We start from the raw sequence: 15,661 nt of genomic DNA, 5'->3' as shown, positions 1-15,661 counted from the left end.
CCCATACAAATGTATTCTTATCGGGTTGACTTTGGCAAATCATGTCATCTTCCTGTGGAGATAGAGCACCGAGCCTATTGGGCTATGAAGACCTACAACTTCTCCATTGATCAGGCTAAAGAGGAAAGAAGATTGCAACTGAGTGAGCTTGATGAGATCTGCCTGGAAGCCTACAAGAACTCTAAGTTCTACAAGGAGAAAACCAAAAAGTTCCATGATAGTTTGATAGCTAGAAAGGACTTCACGGTTGGGAAGAAAGTTTTACTGTATGATTCAAGGCTCGGTCTCATGGATGGTAAGTTGTGTTCTAAGTGAATTGGACCTTTTGTTGTTACTAATGTTTTTCCTTATGGTACAGTCGAGATCAAAAGTGAATCCACAAACAAGAGCTTCAAAGTTAATAGGCATCATTTTAAGCCTTTCCTCAGCAATCCTTTCGTGTTGAATGCAGTTGTAGAGGAGATGTCTCTGCTCGACCCCACTTCTCTCCCGCCATGACTTAGGGAGTTTTCTTTTCCTTTCTTCTTCTTTACTTTTATTGCACATGTCCAATTCTGTTGATTGTTCTGATTCCTCTGATCTTATGTATGTGCCACATTGGGACAATGTGTGATTTAAGTGTGGGGGGGAACTATTGGTTATATGTTTTTAGGTTTTATTTTTTATTTTTGGGTTAGGTTTTATCTTTAGGTTTTATATACAGTTTTGCATGTTTCTCTTTGATTTTTGGGTTTTGATAGTTTGTAGGAACTTACTTCACTCTTGGATATGAGTTACTTGATATTCTATGGATTGAAATCTCTGTCTTTCTTTGCTTGGAAAGTTGATTATGAGGTTTAGAAGGTCGATTTGAATGTGACAGATTTAACCTGTGTGAGATTTTGAGCCGCTCTCTGTTCTTTCTTGTGTGTTCTGCCTCTTGATTGCTTGCCCAATATCCTTGGCTTGACTCTTTTTGATATTTCTTGGTTCACATGCATGTTTGGAAAGGATTACGGCATTTTGATTCTGATAAGCCTCTAGCCAAATTAGCCTACCTTGAATTAATTCCGTTGATAACCCCTGGTGAGCCTATTTCCCCTTCTTTGTTTGAAGCTCATTACAAGCCTTAAGTGAAAAACCATGATTATCTTAACCTTAGGGAGTTTTGGAGCTTTAGAATTGTTTCGCGAATAAGTTCTTGAATAAGTGTGGGGGTGTGTGTATGTTTCATTGGATTATGTATATTGGCTAGTTGATTCCTTATGCTGTACATTTTACTTCTCTGCATTTTATCTTATCTTATCTCAAATTTTCGTGTGTACTATTCACTCTGTATTTTAATTATAAAAAAACCAAAAAAACCAAAAAAAAAAAACCAAAACAAAACTAAAAAAAAAATGAAAAAGAGAAGTTGTTTGAGGCAAGAGAAAAAGGATTAATTATTGTAGAGGTCATTGTCGCCACCCGCCGAAACGGAGCTTGGCATTCGCGACGATGGTCGGACTCTTTTTAAGAGTTTTGAAAAGTGGTGGATTGCTAGAACGACTTATTCTCAAACTGAGACCTTGTCGAACTAACAATTTTATTAAAATGATTCACCAATCCATGTTAATCCCAAGCGGGACCCTCCATGGATTAGTAGTTTTCGCAAAAGGTAGGGTTCTTGGAGTCGCCACCAATATTTTACTCAAAACATTGGAAAAAGATTTAAGGCAATTGATTTTATAAATCAACTTTGGCCATTACAACCAGAGTTGGGTAAGGGAGTCGGTTACGTGCGGGGAAGGTGTTAGCACCCCACAACGCCCCTTTCGGGTTCCCTATGACGGATTATTTCATAAATAACAGTGTAAAATTACTAAATTACCCCTATTTATTATAAACGATTATATATTAAATATCTACATGATGACGAATTTAAATATGCAACAACCAGAAAGCGGTAAAAGAAGGGATTTTGAAGAAGAAACCTTTGAAGCGTGCTTTTATATATTCAAATGTTAGGAGGCTTTTTGGCGCTCCCTCCCTCTACAAGCTCGCTCGCTCCTTCCTAAAAAATAATTTTTGACTATGGAAATCCAAAAGATTTCCCTTCGACTAAGTTCGAGACTCAAGCAAATGGCTCGTGACTCAAGAACTTCGTCGGATTGACTCTCAGAGCGATTTCTAGGGCAGAACACTGCTCAAAAACCCCAGAATACTCAAGGAGAGAGTCAAAACTGTGTGGAAAAGTGTGGAATGACGTCCAAATGACGTCCTATATATAGGAGTGAGGCGCAGTACGGCCTCTGACATCAATACGGCCCGTACTGAAGATTTGAACTACAGTACGGCCGTATTGAATTCAGTACGGCCGTACTGAAGTTTCAAAAACTTCAGTACGGCCGTATTGGTTTCAGTACGGCCGCACTGAAGTTCAAAAACTTCAGTACGGCCGTATTGGTTTCAGTACGGCCGTATTGTAGTTCAAATTGTTCAGTACGGCCGTACTGAACTTCTAGGAGGCCGTATTGAGCTTCAATCCTCCCACATCCTTATTTTAAGCTACTCTAAGACCTCTAAACCTACAGATAATCATCCTAGGGTCTTCCAGGAGTCCTTCTGGCTGACTTTCCTTCGGTCTTTGAGAGTCTTCGAGTCTTATTTCCGACCCGGACAATTTTAGGGGTCTACAGCTGCCCCCCCTTTACTTAGTCAAACGGCTTTTTGGTGTACCGGTTGACAAGTAAAGGAGTTGACCCAATTGTCCGGGGAATAAGCCATCCTTCCGACTTGTAGTGTCTTCCGGTGGAAAATTGTTGAGTAGCCTCTCCAGGTTGAGTATTAGTCGTCGCCTCTCCAGGCTCGTGCATACCTCGGTGCTTCTGACAACCTCGGTAGCTGAGTACCGCCTCTCCAGGCTATACCAGAGTGTTCTTGACAACCTCACTGGCAGTTGCATACCTCCGTGTTCTTGACAACCTCGGGGTAGCCGAGTACCGCCTCTCCAGGCTATACCAGAGTGCTCTTGACAACCTCACTGGCAGTTGCATACCTCCGTATTCTTGACAACCTCGGGGTAGCCGAGTACCGCCTCTCCAGGCTATACCAGAGTGTTCTTGACAACCTCACTGGCAGTTGCATACCTCCGTGTTCTTGACAACCTCGGGGTAGCCGAGTACCGCCTCTCCAGGCTATACCAGAGTGTTCTTGACAACCTCACTGGCAGTTGCATACCTCCGTGTTCTTGACAACCTCGGGGTAGCCGAGTACCGCCTCTCCAGGCTATACCAGAGTGTTCTTGACAACCTCACTGGCAGTTGCATACCTCCGTGTTCTTGACAACCTCGGGGTAGCCGAGTACCGCCTCTCCAGGCTATACCAGAGTGTTCTTGACAACCTCACTGGCAGTTGCATACCTCCGTGTTCTTGAAAACCTCGGGGTAGCCGAGTACCGCCTCTCCAGGCTATACCAGAGTGTTCTTGACAACCTCACTGGCAGTTGCATACCTCCGTGTTCTTGACAACCTCGGGGTAGCCGAGTACCGCCTCTCCAGGCTATACCAGCGTGTTCTTGACAACCTCACTGGCAATGTGAGTTTGCCCTCTCCAGGGATTTGTGATGATTTTGTCTCCACAGTCCACGATGCTGCTTCGACGATTGTTTTTGATTTTTGTGCCACTGAGGGCTGGATAACGCAGGGATCCGTCTAGGGGATGTGCAGTTACTCATAGGTTCTTGTGTCCCAACTTTCCATTGCGTAGTTGGTGCCCACTGGGAAATTCTGATTCCGTGGGGATGCAGACACAAAGATGCTCTTCCTGAGGTGAGCGATGCCTTATGATTGGCTGACGTCCTTTCGACGTTGGTGGAGTATCCCGGTTATCCTTATTCGGGTGACTCTTTTGATTTTCTGATTTTGTTGCCTCTGTGTAGGCTGTTATCCGCTGGGGGATTTTGTCGTTGATTTTGATTAGCCTCTTCTGTTAGGCGTATCATCTTGATGTTCAGTGATTGGCTGAAAGCCGGATTCCGCTTGGGGAATGATTATTGATCTTTTGGATTTTTGCTTTTTGTAGGGATGCCTCTGAGTAGGCGACTGGGGTTTTAAGAATCTTATGTATCCCAGAGTATTATTTAGAAAGCCTCTTCAGGCTTAGCTTCACTCATCGCTTGAGTTGGAAAGCTATCTTTCACTGAGGAAGTCAAAAGTCCTTTGACTTAGATATTCTGTTTGGATGATCAAGCCTCCCTTGGGGAATCTTGCTGATCTTGCTTTGATAGCTTTCACTGGGGAATTTAGTCCGAGTGTGGAAGCTGAGATATCTCTGGGGAGTATTATTTCGGCGAGCCTCTCCAGGCTCAGTTATTTTGGAGAGTATTATTTCGGCAAGCCTCTCCAGGCTCAGTTATTCTGTACAATTGGGGAGTATTATTTCGGCAAGCCTCTCCAGGCTCAATTATTCTGTTATGATGAGAGAGTATTATTTCGGCAAGCCTCTCCAGGCTTAATTATTCTGTTATGATGTGATTGATTTTCTGAATTTTGCCTTTTTTTGTTGTTTTTTGGCTTTTTCTGTTGACTGCTGTCATACACAAGCAATTTTTTCTATTTTTCTATTTTATGTGATTGCCTCATGATAAGGTCTTTGAATGTGCAACTAATGTGTGTGTGATGCACAAAATGCAAGTTTAATTATTTTGTTAATGTTTTTAGAAAATGAATGGCTCTCCCTATCCTCCTTTTCTTGGAGGAATTTCTGTCGTCGACGTGAGGGAAGATTTTTTTGTGAGCCTTTTTCGCAGGAGATTACGGATTTTATAGGAACCCCTCCAACTTTCTTTATTGACCGATTATTACAGGAATTTCATACAATTTTTAAGAAACACCAATTTAGAGGCATAATCACATGGTCAAGAGAGAAGAGAAATGAATAGATATTTTATTGATATTCACAAATGATTTTACAGAAAGATATACAAAAGGAATTTCTGAAGAATGGGTGGCCAGGGTAGGCTATATACATCAGGCTTAACAATTATATCTGTAATTGTTGCTCTTACGTTCCCCTAATTGCTTCGAGTGAGATGCCTGAGCCAGGAGTGTAGACGCTTGCTTCTAGAAGATAATCACTTGAACCGCCTTTCGGTTTTCGGTTCAAGTGATCGTTGCTTGCTTTGTTTTTGTGTCTTATTCTTTTGCACCTAATTTTTGCCTAGGACGTATCCTAGCGGGGATAAATTCGCCTTTGTTTTGCCTAGTACCCTTGTACTGGCGGGCTTTTTATTTTGCCCTAACTTTTGCCTAGGACGCCCTTTTCGGGTTTTCATCCTAGCGGGCTTATGCAAGCAACGTCTTCAAGCATAGCACTTCTTTACCACGTCAGCGTTGATTGGGTATCGAAGTTCTTCTCCATCCATGTCTGTGAGGATCAATGCTCCTCCTGAGAAGGCTCGCTTCACCACGTATGGTCCTTCGTAATTTGGGGCCTACTTTCCGATTTTGTCCTTTTGAGCTGGTAACAGCTTCTTCATTACCAGCTCTCCCTCGTGGTAGACTTGAGGATGGACTTTCTCGTCAAAAGCCTTTTTGATCTTTCTCTGATAGGCTTGACCATGGCATATGGCATTCAGCCGTTTTTCTTCGATAAGGTTCAATTGATCATATCGGCTTTGAACCCACTCTGCCTCGGAAAGTTTTGCTTCCATGATTACCCTTAGAGAAGGTATTTCGACTTCGACGGGTAGAACTGCCTCCATCCCATAGACGAGGGAGATGGAGTAGCTCCTGTAGATGTGCGTACAGAAGTCCTATAACCATGGAGAGCGAAGGGTAACATCTCGTGCCAGTCTTTAAATGAGACAACCATCTTTTGCACTATTTTCTTGATGTTCTTATTGGTTGCCTCGACTGCCCCATTCATCTTCGGCCGATATGGGGAAGAGTTGCGGTGTTGGATCTTGAATTCTTGGCACGGTTCTTCCACCATTTTATTATTCAGATTAGATCCATTTTCAGTGATGATTTATTTCTCCATGCTTCCACCAGATTATTCTAAAATCGTTTGGGACAAGAGAGAAAAGAAAGGAAAGATATTTTTGTTTTGAAGTTTGTGTTTTAGAGGGGATTTATTTTTTCAAAAATGGTTTTTGTAAGAATGGTTGGCCAAGGTAGGCTTATGTGTTTAGGCTTGTTTGTTTAAACACTTATGAAGTTAAGAAAATCTTTGTTTATTGACGTTGTGATTTGACAACTTAGATAGCTTCCCTTGAACCTTTCTTGAATTCGGCTCGTGGTACCATCATGGATTTTGTTTTTTTTTTTTTTTTCATTTTTGCAACCCTAACTTTTGCCTAGGTCACCCTTTTGTGGGATTCCTAGCGGGTCTTTTGCTCTTATTTTTGCGCAGCCCCCTTTTTGGGTTTCCCTCCGAGCTTCTTTTATTTTAAAAGATTTCTTTTTACCCATGATGGCACTTGTCAAGGCCAAGGGAAGGTGCTCCAAGTTGTCACACACACTTCCACATAAAAATGATGCGGGTTTATTATTATTAAGATGATTTTAACCTCATTCATGTTTATTCAAACAGGGTTAAAAATAATGTGGTTTAGAATTTTATTATAAGCAAGAAAAGAAGCAATGAGAAAGAATGATTTTATTATAATCATAGCGGAAACATGTGTCCTTATTTCATCACTGATATGGGTTCCAATGTTGACCTCTTTTGTCTCTCGGCCTGGCCCCCAAATTCACAGTTTCCAATTTCTCTTGATATGGTTGGAGTAGACGAGCTTCTTGATCTAGCAGTCTTTGCAGATCCGGAGAGATGGTCTCCTCATCACTGTCCAACTCAACCCATTCATCCTCAACTTTCGGATCCCGGTCAGAGCGAACAATTACAGACATAATTATTTTATTCGTTCTGTTTAGGTTTAGAATTATTAATGTTAATGAGGAAAGAGAGAAAAGAACCAAAAGAGAGAATGATATGTGAAAAATGCCTCTTTATTGATATGTATTAAAACTGTACAAAAACCCTTATTTACATGAATAGGTTCTCATGATCTCGGGTACTGATCATGAGTCCCTAAAAGAAAAGAAAAATATGGAGGGGCCCTATCGTGGCTTGCCCTTCTCTCTACTCCTGCTTTGGCAGAGGATTCTTGTTCACGTCAGGCGCTGTCGAATCGAAGGTGACCCATCCAGCATCAATAAGGTCCTGGACCTTATATTTGAGAGCTTTACAGTTCTCCATTGAATGCCCGGGTGCCCCCGAGTGGTATAGACATTTATCTTGTGGTTTGTACCATTCGGGGTAAGGTGGATCCATCTTCCTTGGTGGAATGTAAGCTAGAAGATGAGCTTCTACTAGCTTCGGCAGGAGGTCGCTATAGGTGGTCGGAAGTTTATCAAGCTTCCTCACAGGGTTATACTGCGACTTTCCTGACTTCGAAGTGGAAGAAGATGAAGAAATGGTTATGGCGTTGACTCCTCCCTCTTTCTTCTTCCCGAAGGTCTTCTTGGCTTCGAATGACTGGGAAGGCTTAGCTAGCTTCCCACTTTTCAGCCCTTGTTCCACTCTTTCTCTGATGGTGATGATGTCCGAGAAGAGTGTTGTCGTGTTCCCTATCATTTTGTCATAATAGGGACCGGTTAACGAATTTATGAACAAGGACACCGTCTCCTTATCCGACAGCGGGGGCTCTATTTGTGCTGCCAACTCCCTCCACCGTTGGGCGTACGCCTTGAAAGATTCATCATTTGTTTTACTCAAGGCTTGAAGATCAGACCTATCGGGTGTTAGGTCGATGTTATACTTATAGCGCTTGAGAAAGGCGTCGGCCAACTGCCTCCATGTGCACACTTGACTTCCATCCAGCTGCATATACCAATTGAGTGCGGTGTCAGCTAAGCTCTCTTGGAAGCAATGGATCAAGAGCTTTTCATTGGTAGCATATGCAGCCATTTTTCGGCAATACATGGTGAGATGACTTTTGGGGCAAGTCGATCCCACATATTTTGGGAAATCGGGCACTTTGAATTTGGGAGGGAATTGGATGTCCCTCACCAAGCACATGTCGGCGGCATCTTTGATGTCAAAATCATGCCCCTCCATAACTCTTAGCCGATCCTCAAGAGCATGGAATTGTTCCTTTGAAACCTCGGGCTCTTTAATCATGATCCCCGCCCCAAGGGGTACAGCTCGTGGAGGTTCTTCCTCGTGCTCCTCCTCCTCATGATGATGGGACTCATGGTCACTGTGGTGAGACCCATGTACATTATGATGACGCATGAGTTCCATCATTTGCGCCATTTGTTCTTTGAGCTGTGAGAGCTCGGCTGTAAGCTTCTTATTTTGGTCCTCCAGCGCTTCCATCTTCTTGATTTTCTGCGCGCGTGTGAGGACAGAGAGATGACCAGCCACTTTCTAAAATGAATGTTTAATTAGTTTATTTATGGGATGAATACGCTCTTGACATGAGCTTGATAACCCTCCATTTTTAAGGCGATGCCTTTTTAAAACGGAGTGTTACCACCCTCCTTGACTTATGATCCCTCCCCAACGGAGAATCTCGATAATTATGGGTCTCTTTTACTCATGTCAAGAGGTATTGGTGAACCTAGAATGCATGGTTTATGAGGATGCATGATATCTTATTGGTAATGATGCACATGCTCCTCACTTTTATTATATTTTCACACATGGTCTTTCTTCTCATGTCATGGTATTTTCATGCATGGGGATTATTCTTTAGACCTTATCACGAGGTTTATTATTAATGCACAAACAATATCACATAAACCTATACACAAACAATTCACTCATCCACGAACAGTCACGAGCGGATCACGAGGTAGGGGTATCCTGCAGAAAAGTGCATATTCAAGGTGGTTCTAACTGTTCTCACCGGTCTGAGGCCCCCAAGGTGCCCCCATTATAGGGACCCAATTCCTCTCGTCGTAAGTCGATGGAAAGTTCCAACGCACTGTCGGACTCGAGTTCATGGTTATCACCTTGAGTGATGTTTTCCGACAACGGTCTACGGGCACCTATAGACCCATTCGACAACCGGCCGTACTAACATCCACTCCCTATGGCTTTCCACTCATGCCCCCGGGTATAGAGGGAACTGTTGTGTGCAAAGGTTCGTGTGCAGTTTGTATTTCAAACAATTGCGGAAAATTAAACAAACAACAGTTATTAAAGCCAAATAAATAAAGCATGTTATCATACAAGCAAAGGGGTAATGAAGTAATTTTAAACTATTATTTTAAAAATAATCCATCACTAAATGGGACTGACTCTCGAGGCTTCCCCAGTGGAGTCGCCATCTGTCGCCACCCGCCGAAACGGAGCTTGGCATTCGCGACGATGGTCGGACTCTTTTTAAGAGTTTTGAAAAGTGGTGGATTGCTAGAACGACTTATTCTCAAACTGAGACCTTGTCGAACTAACAATTTTATTAAAATGATTCACCAATCCATGTTAATCCCAAGCGGGACCCTCCATGGATTAGTAGTTTTCGCAAAAGGTAGGGTTCTTGGAGTCGCCACCAATATTTTACTCAAAACATTGGAAAAAGATTTAAGGCAATTGATTTTATAAATCAACTTTGGCCATTACAACCAGAGTTGGGTAAGGGAGTCGGTTACGTGCGGGGAAGGTGTTAGCACCCCACAACGCCCCTTTCGGGTTCCCTATGACGGATTATTTCATAAATAACAGTGTAAAATTACTAAATTACCCCTATTTATTATAAACGATTATATATTAAATATCTACATGATGACGAATTTAAATATGCAACAACCAGAAAGCGGTAAAAGAAGGGATTTTGAAGAAGAAACCTTTGAAGCGTGCTTTTATATAGTCAAATGTTAGGAGGCTTTTTGGCGCTCCCTCCCTCTACAAGCTCGCTCGCTCCTTCCTAAAAAATAATTTTTGACTGTGGAAATCCAAAAGATTTCCCTTCGACTAAGTTCGAGACTCAAGCAAATGGCTCGTGACTCAAGAACTTCGTCGGATTGACTCTCAGAGCGATTTCTAGGGCAGAACACTGCTCAAAAACCCCAGAATACTCAAGGAGAGAGTCAAAACTGTGTGGAAAAGTGTGGAATGACGTCCAAATGACGTCCTATATATAGGAGTGAGGCGCAGTACGGCCTCTGACATCAATACGGCCCGTACTGAAGATTTGAACTACAGTACGGCCGTATTGGTTTCAGTACGGCCGCACTGAAGTTCAAAAACTTCAGTACGGCCGTATTGGTTTCAGTACGGCCGTATTGTAGTTCAAATTGTTCAGTACGGCCGTACTGAACTTCTAGGAGGCCGTATTGAGCTTCAATCCTCCCACATCCTTATTTTAAGCTACTCTAAGACCTCTAAACCTACAGATAATCATCCTAGGGTCTTCCAGGAGTCCTTCTGGCTGACTTTCCTTCGGTCTTTGAGAGTCTTCGAGTCTTATTTCCGACCCGGACAATTTTAGGGGTCTACAGTCATTAGAGGTTTCTGGGTTTTCTCTTATGCTTATTCTTGACTTATTCCCCATTGCTCCTTTGGTTCCTCTGGTTTGTAGCTACTTACCCATATATTATCCTCTACCCTGTCCTTGGCCTCATTACAACCCTGAAAAGACCTTTTGATCCTTATATGCATGTGTGTTGGGTGTTGATTTTAGAGCTTTCCAAGTCTATATGTTGCTTTTTTTCATGATTTCTTTGAGAGTATACAGTAGCCTAAACACTTGAGAGATACAGTGATACAATGCATATCTTGTGAGATTCTGTTGCTTTTGATTCACCTCTTGAACTGACTGATTTTCTTGCATGTTTTGAAATACTTGGATGATGTTCATAGGTATCTGGTTTCTTTGACTCTTTGTGTGTTGGATGTTGTCTATTCCTCTCTTTTCACAGGATTCATTGAGGAGTATGTAACTTTGTCTGTTTATGTGCTGCTATTTTTTGTTTTTATTTTTCTCCATGTGGCTCTCCTTGTTGTTCTAGATTTATCCATTACTCTGCTTCATGATTTTGCCCAGGAATGCAAAAGGCTAAGTGTGGGGGAATTTGATGAGTCATTGTTTTCCCTTATTTATGTATTTATCTTTTTGGTACTTATTTTAATTGTTGATTTGGGCTTAATCACTTATTAATTGCACAATTTCACTGTTTGGGCTTCATTGGGCCAGTAATTCAAATTTTAATTAATTCCAATTCACTTGGTCTAATTTTTGTCAATTAGTTATTTTCAGGTTAATTGTGAAGCATTTTTAGGCTTGGATATTATTTTTGGACTTCAAGAGATAAATGCCACGTCAGCACCACTTCACCACATTAGCGCCACATCAACATTTTGATTTATTTTATTTTTTGTTTATTTTATTTTATTTTCGGGTCAAACTTGGATTGGGGGCCCATTTTGACTTTTCTAGGGTTTTTAGGGACCTAGAGTAGGGACCATGTGATGGAAGAGTTTAGGAGGAGTGGAAGATGTAGCTTCTCCTTAGGTCTCCTTATGCACGGATCCACTTCAAGGAGATGCAAGCCATAGAATGGACACTTGATGGATGAAGGATTCTCGGTTGGAATAGGCTTAAGCCTTGGATGGAAGCATCCAAGCTTAAGGATCAAGAGAAAGCTCACACTCAAAGAGAAGGAAAACCTAAGGATTCCTAAAGGTGGAGCTCACTCTCATGGTGACTTTGAAAGGAGAAACTCGGCACTAAAGGCTCTCAAATTTCATTCAATACTCAAAGTAACATACAAATGAGTGAAGGAGGTGTTTAATAGGGTCCGGATGCAAGCACTTGGCGCCAATGTAAAGGAGTCACATGTGGCGCCAAGTTTGAATTCAAAATTCAAAAATTTTGAATTCAAACTTCACACACACATGGCATGTCCGGTCACACTAGGCTAAGTATCCATTTAGGTTGAATTTGAGTGACATTTAGGGTTGAATTTGTGTCACACTTGTTCAGCCCATGTGGCGCAAACAATGTGACTCCAAATTCAACTTAAATGCAACTTAAATTTAACCTAATGTTGCCTAATCCTTAATTTTAATAATTCCTCCTTAAATCCTAAGCTAAGGACCCAAATACAATGGTCCAACAAATACAATGGAAAGGAAAAATTACAAGAATGAAAATGAGCCCAATATTGGGTACCAAAAGCCCAAAGGCCCATGAAGCCCAAAACTAGGCCCAACAAGCCTAAACCTTAAAATGCTACTCTATGTGGTCCAAAATACAAGACCAAAATATATGATACCTATACTAACATTATGTATACAAAACATATGAAAATAGCTATAACAAAATATGGCCCATGAAAAGTTCCACTTGGGCCTTCCCAGGCCCATCGGGCCTATTGGGCCTTGACTGGCCCAAACCTTCATCTCTAGCCCACTCCTCTTGGATCTTTTAATGTGTCTCCTCTTGCTCTCCCAAGTATGATTCCATCATCCCCTCCCTCTTGAAAAGGATTTGTCCTCAAATCTCGAGGATGAATGGAAGAAGAAAAATCAATACCTACAAAGAAAGCATTCGAAGAATAAAAAATGAGAGGGTAAGAAAGAAGAGTAAAAATCCTAAGAGGAGTCCTAATATCTAACCTAACAAAGAAAGGTAAAATATTAGACTCTCTAGAACTAGGCTCCTCTTCTAAGCATAACCTAGAAATAAAACCTAGAAATGTAAAGACACTATGACTAAAACAATGAAAAGTATGATTTCTAAACACTACTATATCTTGCCTAAAGTACCCTAAATGGTAACCTAGGCTTTTCCTAAGAGATAAAGAAAAAATTACTAGAAAACGCCCTAGACAATTTTGGATTTGATTGTTTGCTAGATGCTCATAATCATATAAACTATATTTATCTTGTAGGGAAGAAATCATATTAAGTTCAAAAGAGGAAGAACTTCCCATAAAATCAAACATAGAATATAGATTATTACAAGTTAGATCTACTAAACAATGTAAACCCAAAATTGGGTGCTTTATGACATTAAAAGAAATACTTCCTTCCTTGTGCACCTTCAAGGAAGTAGTATAAGGAGTAACACTAGGTATAGTCCACTCCCTCTTCACTATATCTCGAAGTTGAGAAGAATTCTTTGCTTGAAATTCATTTTGTTCCTCATTCTCAACTTTAAGAGAAGTGGCAGCATTAGGATAAGAGTCAAGATTTTTATGAATAAAGAGAGTTCTTTTTAAGTCTTGTTTGGTCATAAAATAACTCTCTTTTGTCATAAAGGTCTTAGTGGAGTCCCCTTTATCCACACTCTTTCCTTCTTTCTTTTCTTTGTTTCTTTTCTTTTTCATTTGCTTTTGATCCTCAAACACTTGGGATGGTGTTAAAGGATTAAAAACAATTTCCTTATTTTTATGAGTGAAGGATATTTTGTTAGTGAGGCCATCATGTATAGTTTGTTTATCAAATTGCCATGGCCTACCAAGCAAAATATGACAAGCTTCCATAGGGATCACATCACATAAAACTGTCTTTATAATCCCCTATAGAAAACTTGACCTTCACTTGTTGATTCACCTCCAATTCCTCACCTTCATTGAGCCAATGAAGTTTGTAAGGGTGAGGGTGAGGAATGGTGGTAAGGGCTAACTTGTTAATCAACCTTGTACTACAACAATTTGAACATGATCCACTATCAACAATGAGAGAACAAGTTCTTTTGGAAACTAAACATCTTGTGTGAAAGATGTTCTCTCTTTGTGACAGTGAAGTGGGACAAGGTTGACTTCCAAGAAGCCTTTTGACCATAAGAAGATCACCATCAATAGGATATAGCTTTTCAATTTGAGGATCTTCCTTACTAGTCTCACTATCACTTGAAGTGGTAGAACTAGATTCATCAAGGCTACTATAAATGTCTTGTCCTCTCAAAACCATGACCTTTTTAGTTGGACATTGAGAAGCTATATGGCCTCTCCCAAGACATTTAAAGCATTTGATGTCACTAGTTTTACTACTAGAAGTGACAACATTTTTATCATTTTCTTTTTTTATTTCTTTTTCTTGACCCTTGCTAGAGTTTTTAGAAGAGTCATATTGACCCTCCCTCTTGTCCTCTTTCTTGATATAAGAGCTAGATTGAGTTTTGCCTTTTCTCAAATTTTGTTGTTCCACCCTTATACAAAGTTGGACCAAATCATCAAGGTCCCTATAAGGGAGTAACTCAACTCTATCTCTAATATCAAAATTGAGACCACTTAAAAATCTAGCAATGGTCAACCTTTCCTCTTCCCTTATCCCAGCCCTCATGAGATACAACTCCATTTTCTGTCTATACTCCTCAACACTCATACCCTTTTGTTGGAGTCTTTGGAGCTTATCCATAAGCTCCCTACTATAATAAGAAGGAATATGCCTTCTTCTCATAACACTCCTCAACTCATTCCAATAAGTGATGGGAGGATCATTGTGAAGTCTTCTCTCTCTTTCCAAGGATGTCCACCAATACATGGCTTGTCCTTGAAAAGCTAGGGTGGCCAAAGGAACTTTTCTTTCCTCACCTACTTGATGACAAGTGAAGATTTGCTCCACTTTCATCTCCCAATCTAAGTAGGCGTCCACATCTTCTTTACCATGAAAGTAAGGGAGATCAACCTTTGATTCCCTCAATTTGTGTTCTTTAATGACTCTCCTAGGTGGGGGTTGATAGTAAGCATCCATTTGTATACTACCATCATTATTTTGACTTTGAGAATCATTGGAGCTCTTGGTTGAGCTCCTTGAAGAACCTTTTGGACTTTTATTTTTATTTAATTTTTTCAAAAGTTTTTCTTCTCGTTGCTTAATCTTTAGAATCTCTTGTTCCAAAGCCATGATTTGTACTTCTTTTTCAAGTTTTTCTTTTTGTTTTTGAAGTATCTCATCATTTTTCCAAAGTTTTAGTGCTTCAACCTCCTTGGCAATTCTTTTAAAACTTTTAGGAGTATCAAAATCACTACTATTTGGAGAATGGTGACTCATGATTAAGCAATGAGAATTTTTATGCTATGCAAAAAGATGTAAAATATTTTTGGTATTTTCTAGGAATGAAAATAGCACTTGGAAGTCTAAGTGTACAAGTTGCACTATCAAGGGAGGTGAGCTACAAAGAGCCACTTAATAACCAAGCCTTTTCAAGTGGAAATCACTAAACTCCTTTGTGGTACTTCCAATTTCCCAAAACTTTTCACAAAAATTTTGTATGCTTTTCACAAAATTTGTTTGTTTTTGGAACTAACTAGGCGTGAACAATTAAAGCTACACAATTCTAGACGTTTATAGGCAGCAAAGTAAAGCAATTAAGTACAATAAAACTTAAAAGAAGCAAGAACAAGTAGCTAGTCGGATAACCCTAAGTGGAAGCTTGAAACATATGAAATTTCCAAGCCACTTCCACTAGTACTACACGTGAGATGCTATCAAGGATGTAGATATACCTGACCAGCTTCTTAATACTCCCTCCAAGCTTTAAAAATTGGTTTAAAAATACAAGAGAATTGACAAAAATTAAACTAGCCTAGAAAGCAATAAAGTGGCGGCTTTAGCAACCAATTAGTGACGGATTGTTGTGCAACTTTTCCAACACTTAAACAAGTGTTTAATCCGCCACTAATCCTTCAATATGATGCTACTGGACCTGCAAAAGAAACACAACAAAGAGGTTAATGGTGGCTGC

The 15,661-nt window shown here is 40.6% G+C and overlaps 1 protein-coding gene across 1 annotated transcript; it reads left to right on the top strand.

Annotated features, from left to right (window-relative positions):
* Nucleotides 1–9: 9 nt before the first annotated feature.
* On the top strand, nucleotides 10–498 carry LOC109806989 (uncharacterized). The gene is made up of 2 exons (XM_020369522.2): nucleotides 10–295; nucleotides 359–498. Exons 1-2 carry the CDS (start codon nucleotides 10–12, stop codon nucleotides 496–498), a joined length of 426 nt encoding a protein of 141 aa, XP_020225111.2.
* The last annotated feature ends 15,163 nt before the right edge of the window (nucleotides 499–15,661 follow it).

Source organism: Cajanus cajan, chromosome 8, assembly GCF_000230855.2.
Source record: "Cajanus cajan strain Asha chromosome 8, NIPB_CcT2T_4, whole genome shotgun sequence".
NCBI lineage: Eukaryota > Viridiplantae > Streptophyta > Magnoliopsida > Fabales > Fabaceae > Cajanus > Cajanus cajan.
The sequence above is the reverse complement of the archived record's forward strand: the minus strand, read 5'-3'. Positions and strand labels throughout refer to the sequence as shown.

What these genes read in the sequence shown, in the direction of transcription:
- LOC109806989 (XM_020369522.2), top strand. Translation starts at nt 10, where the DNA reads ATGTATTCTTATCGGGTTGACTTTGGCAAATCATGTCATCTTCCTGTG. An exon ending in AAGGCTCGGTCTCATGGATG is followed by an intron (nt 296 to 358) that starts GTAAGTTGTGTT and finishes CTTATGGTACAG; the next exon opens with TCGAGATCAAAAGTGAATCC.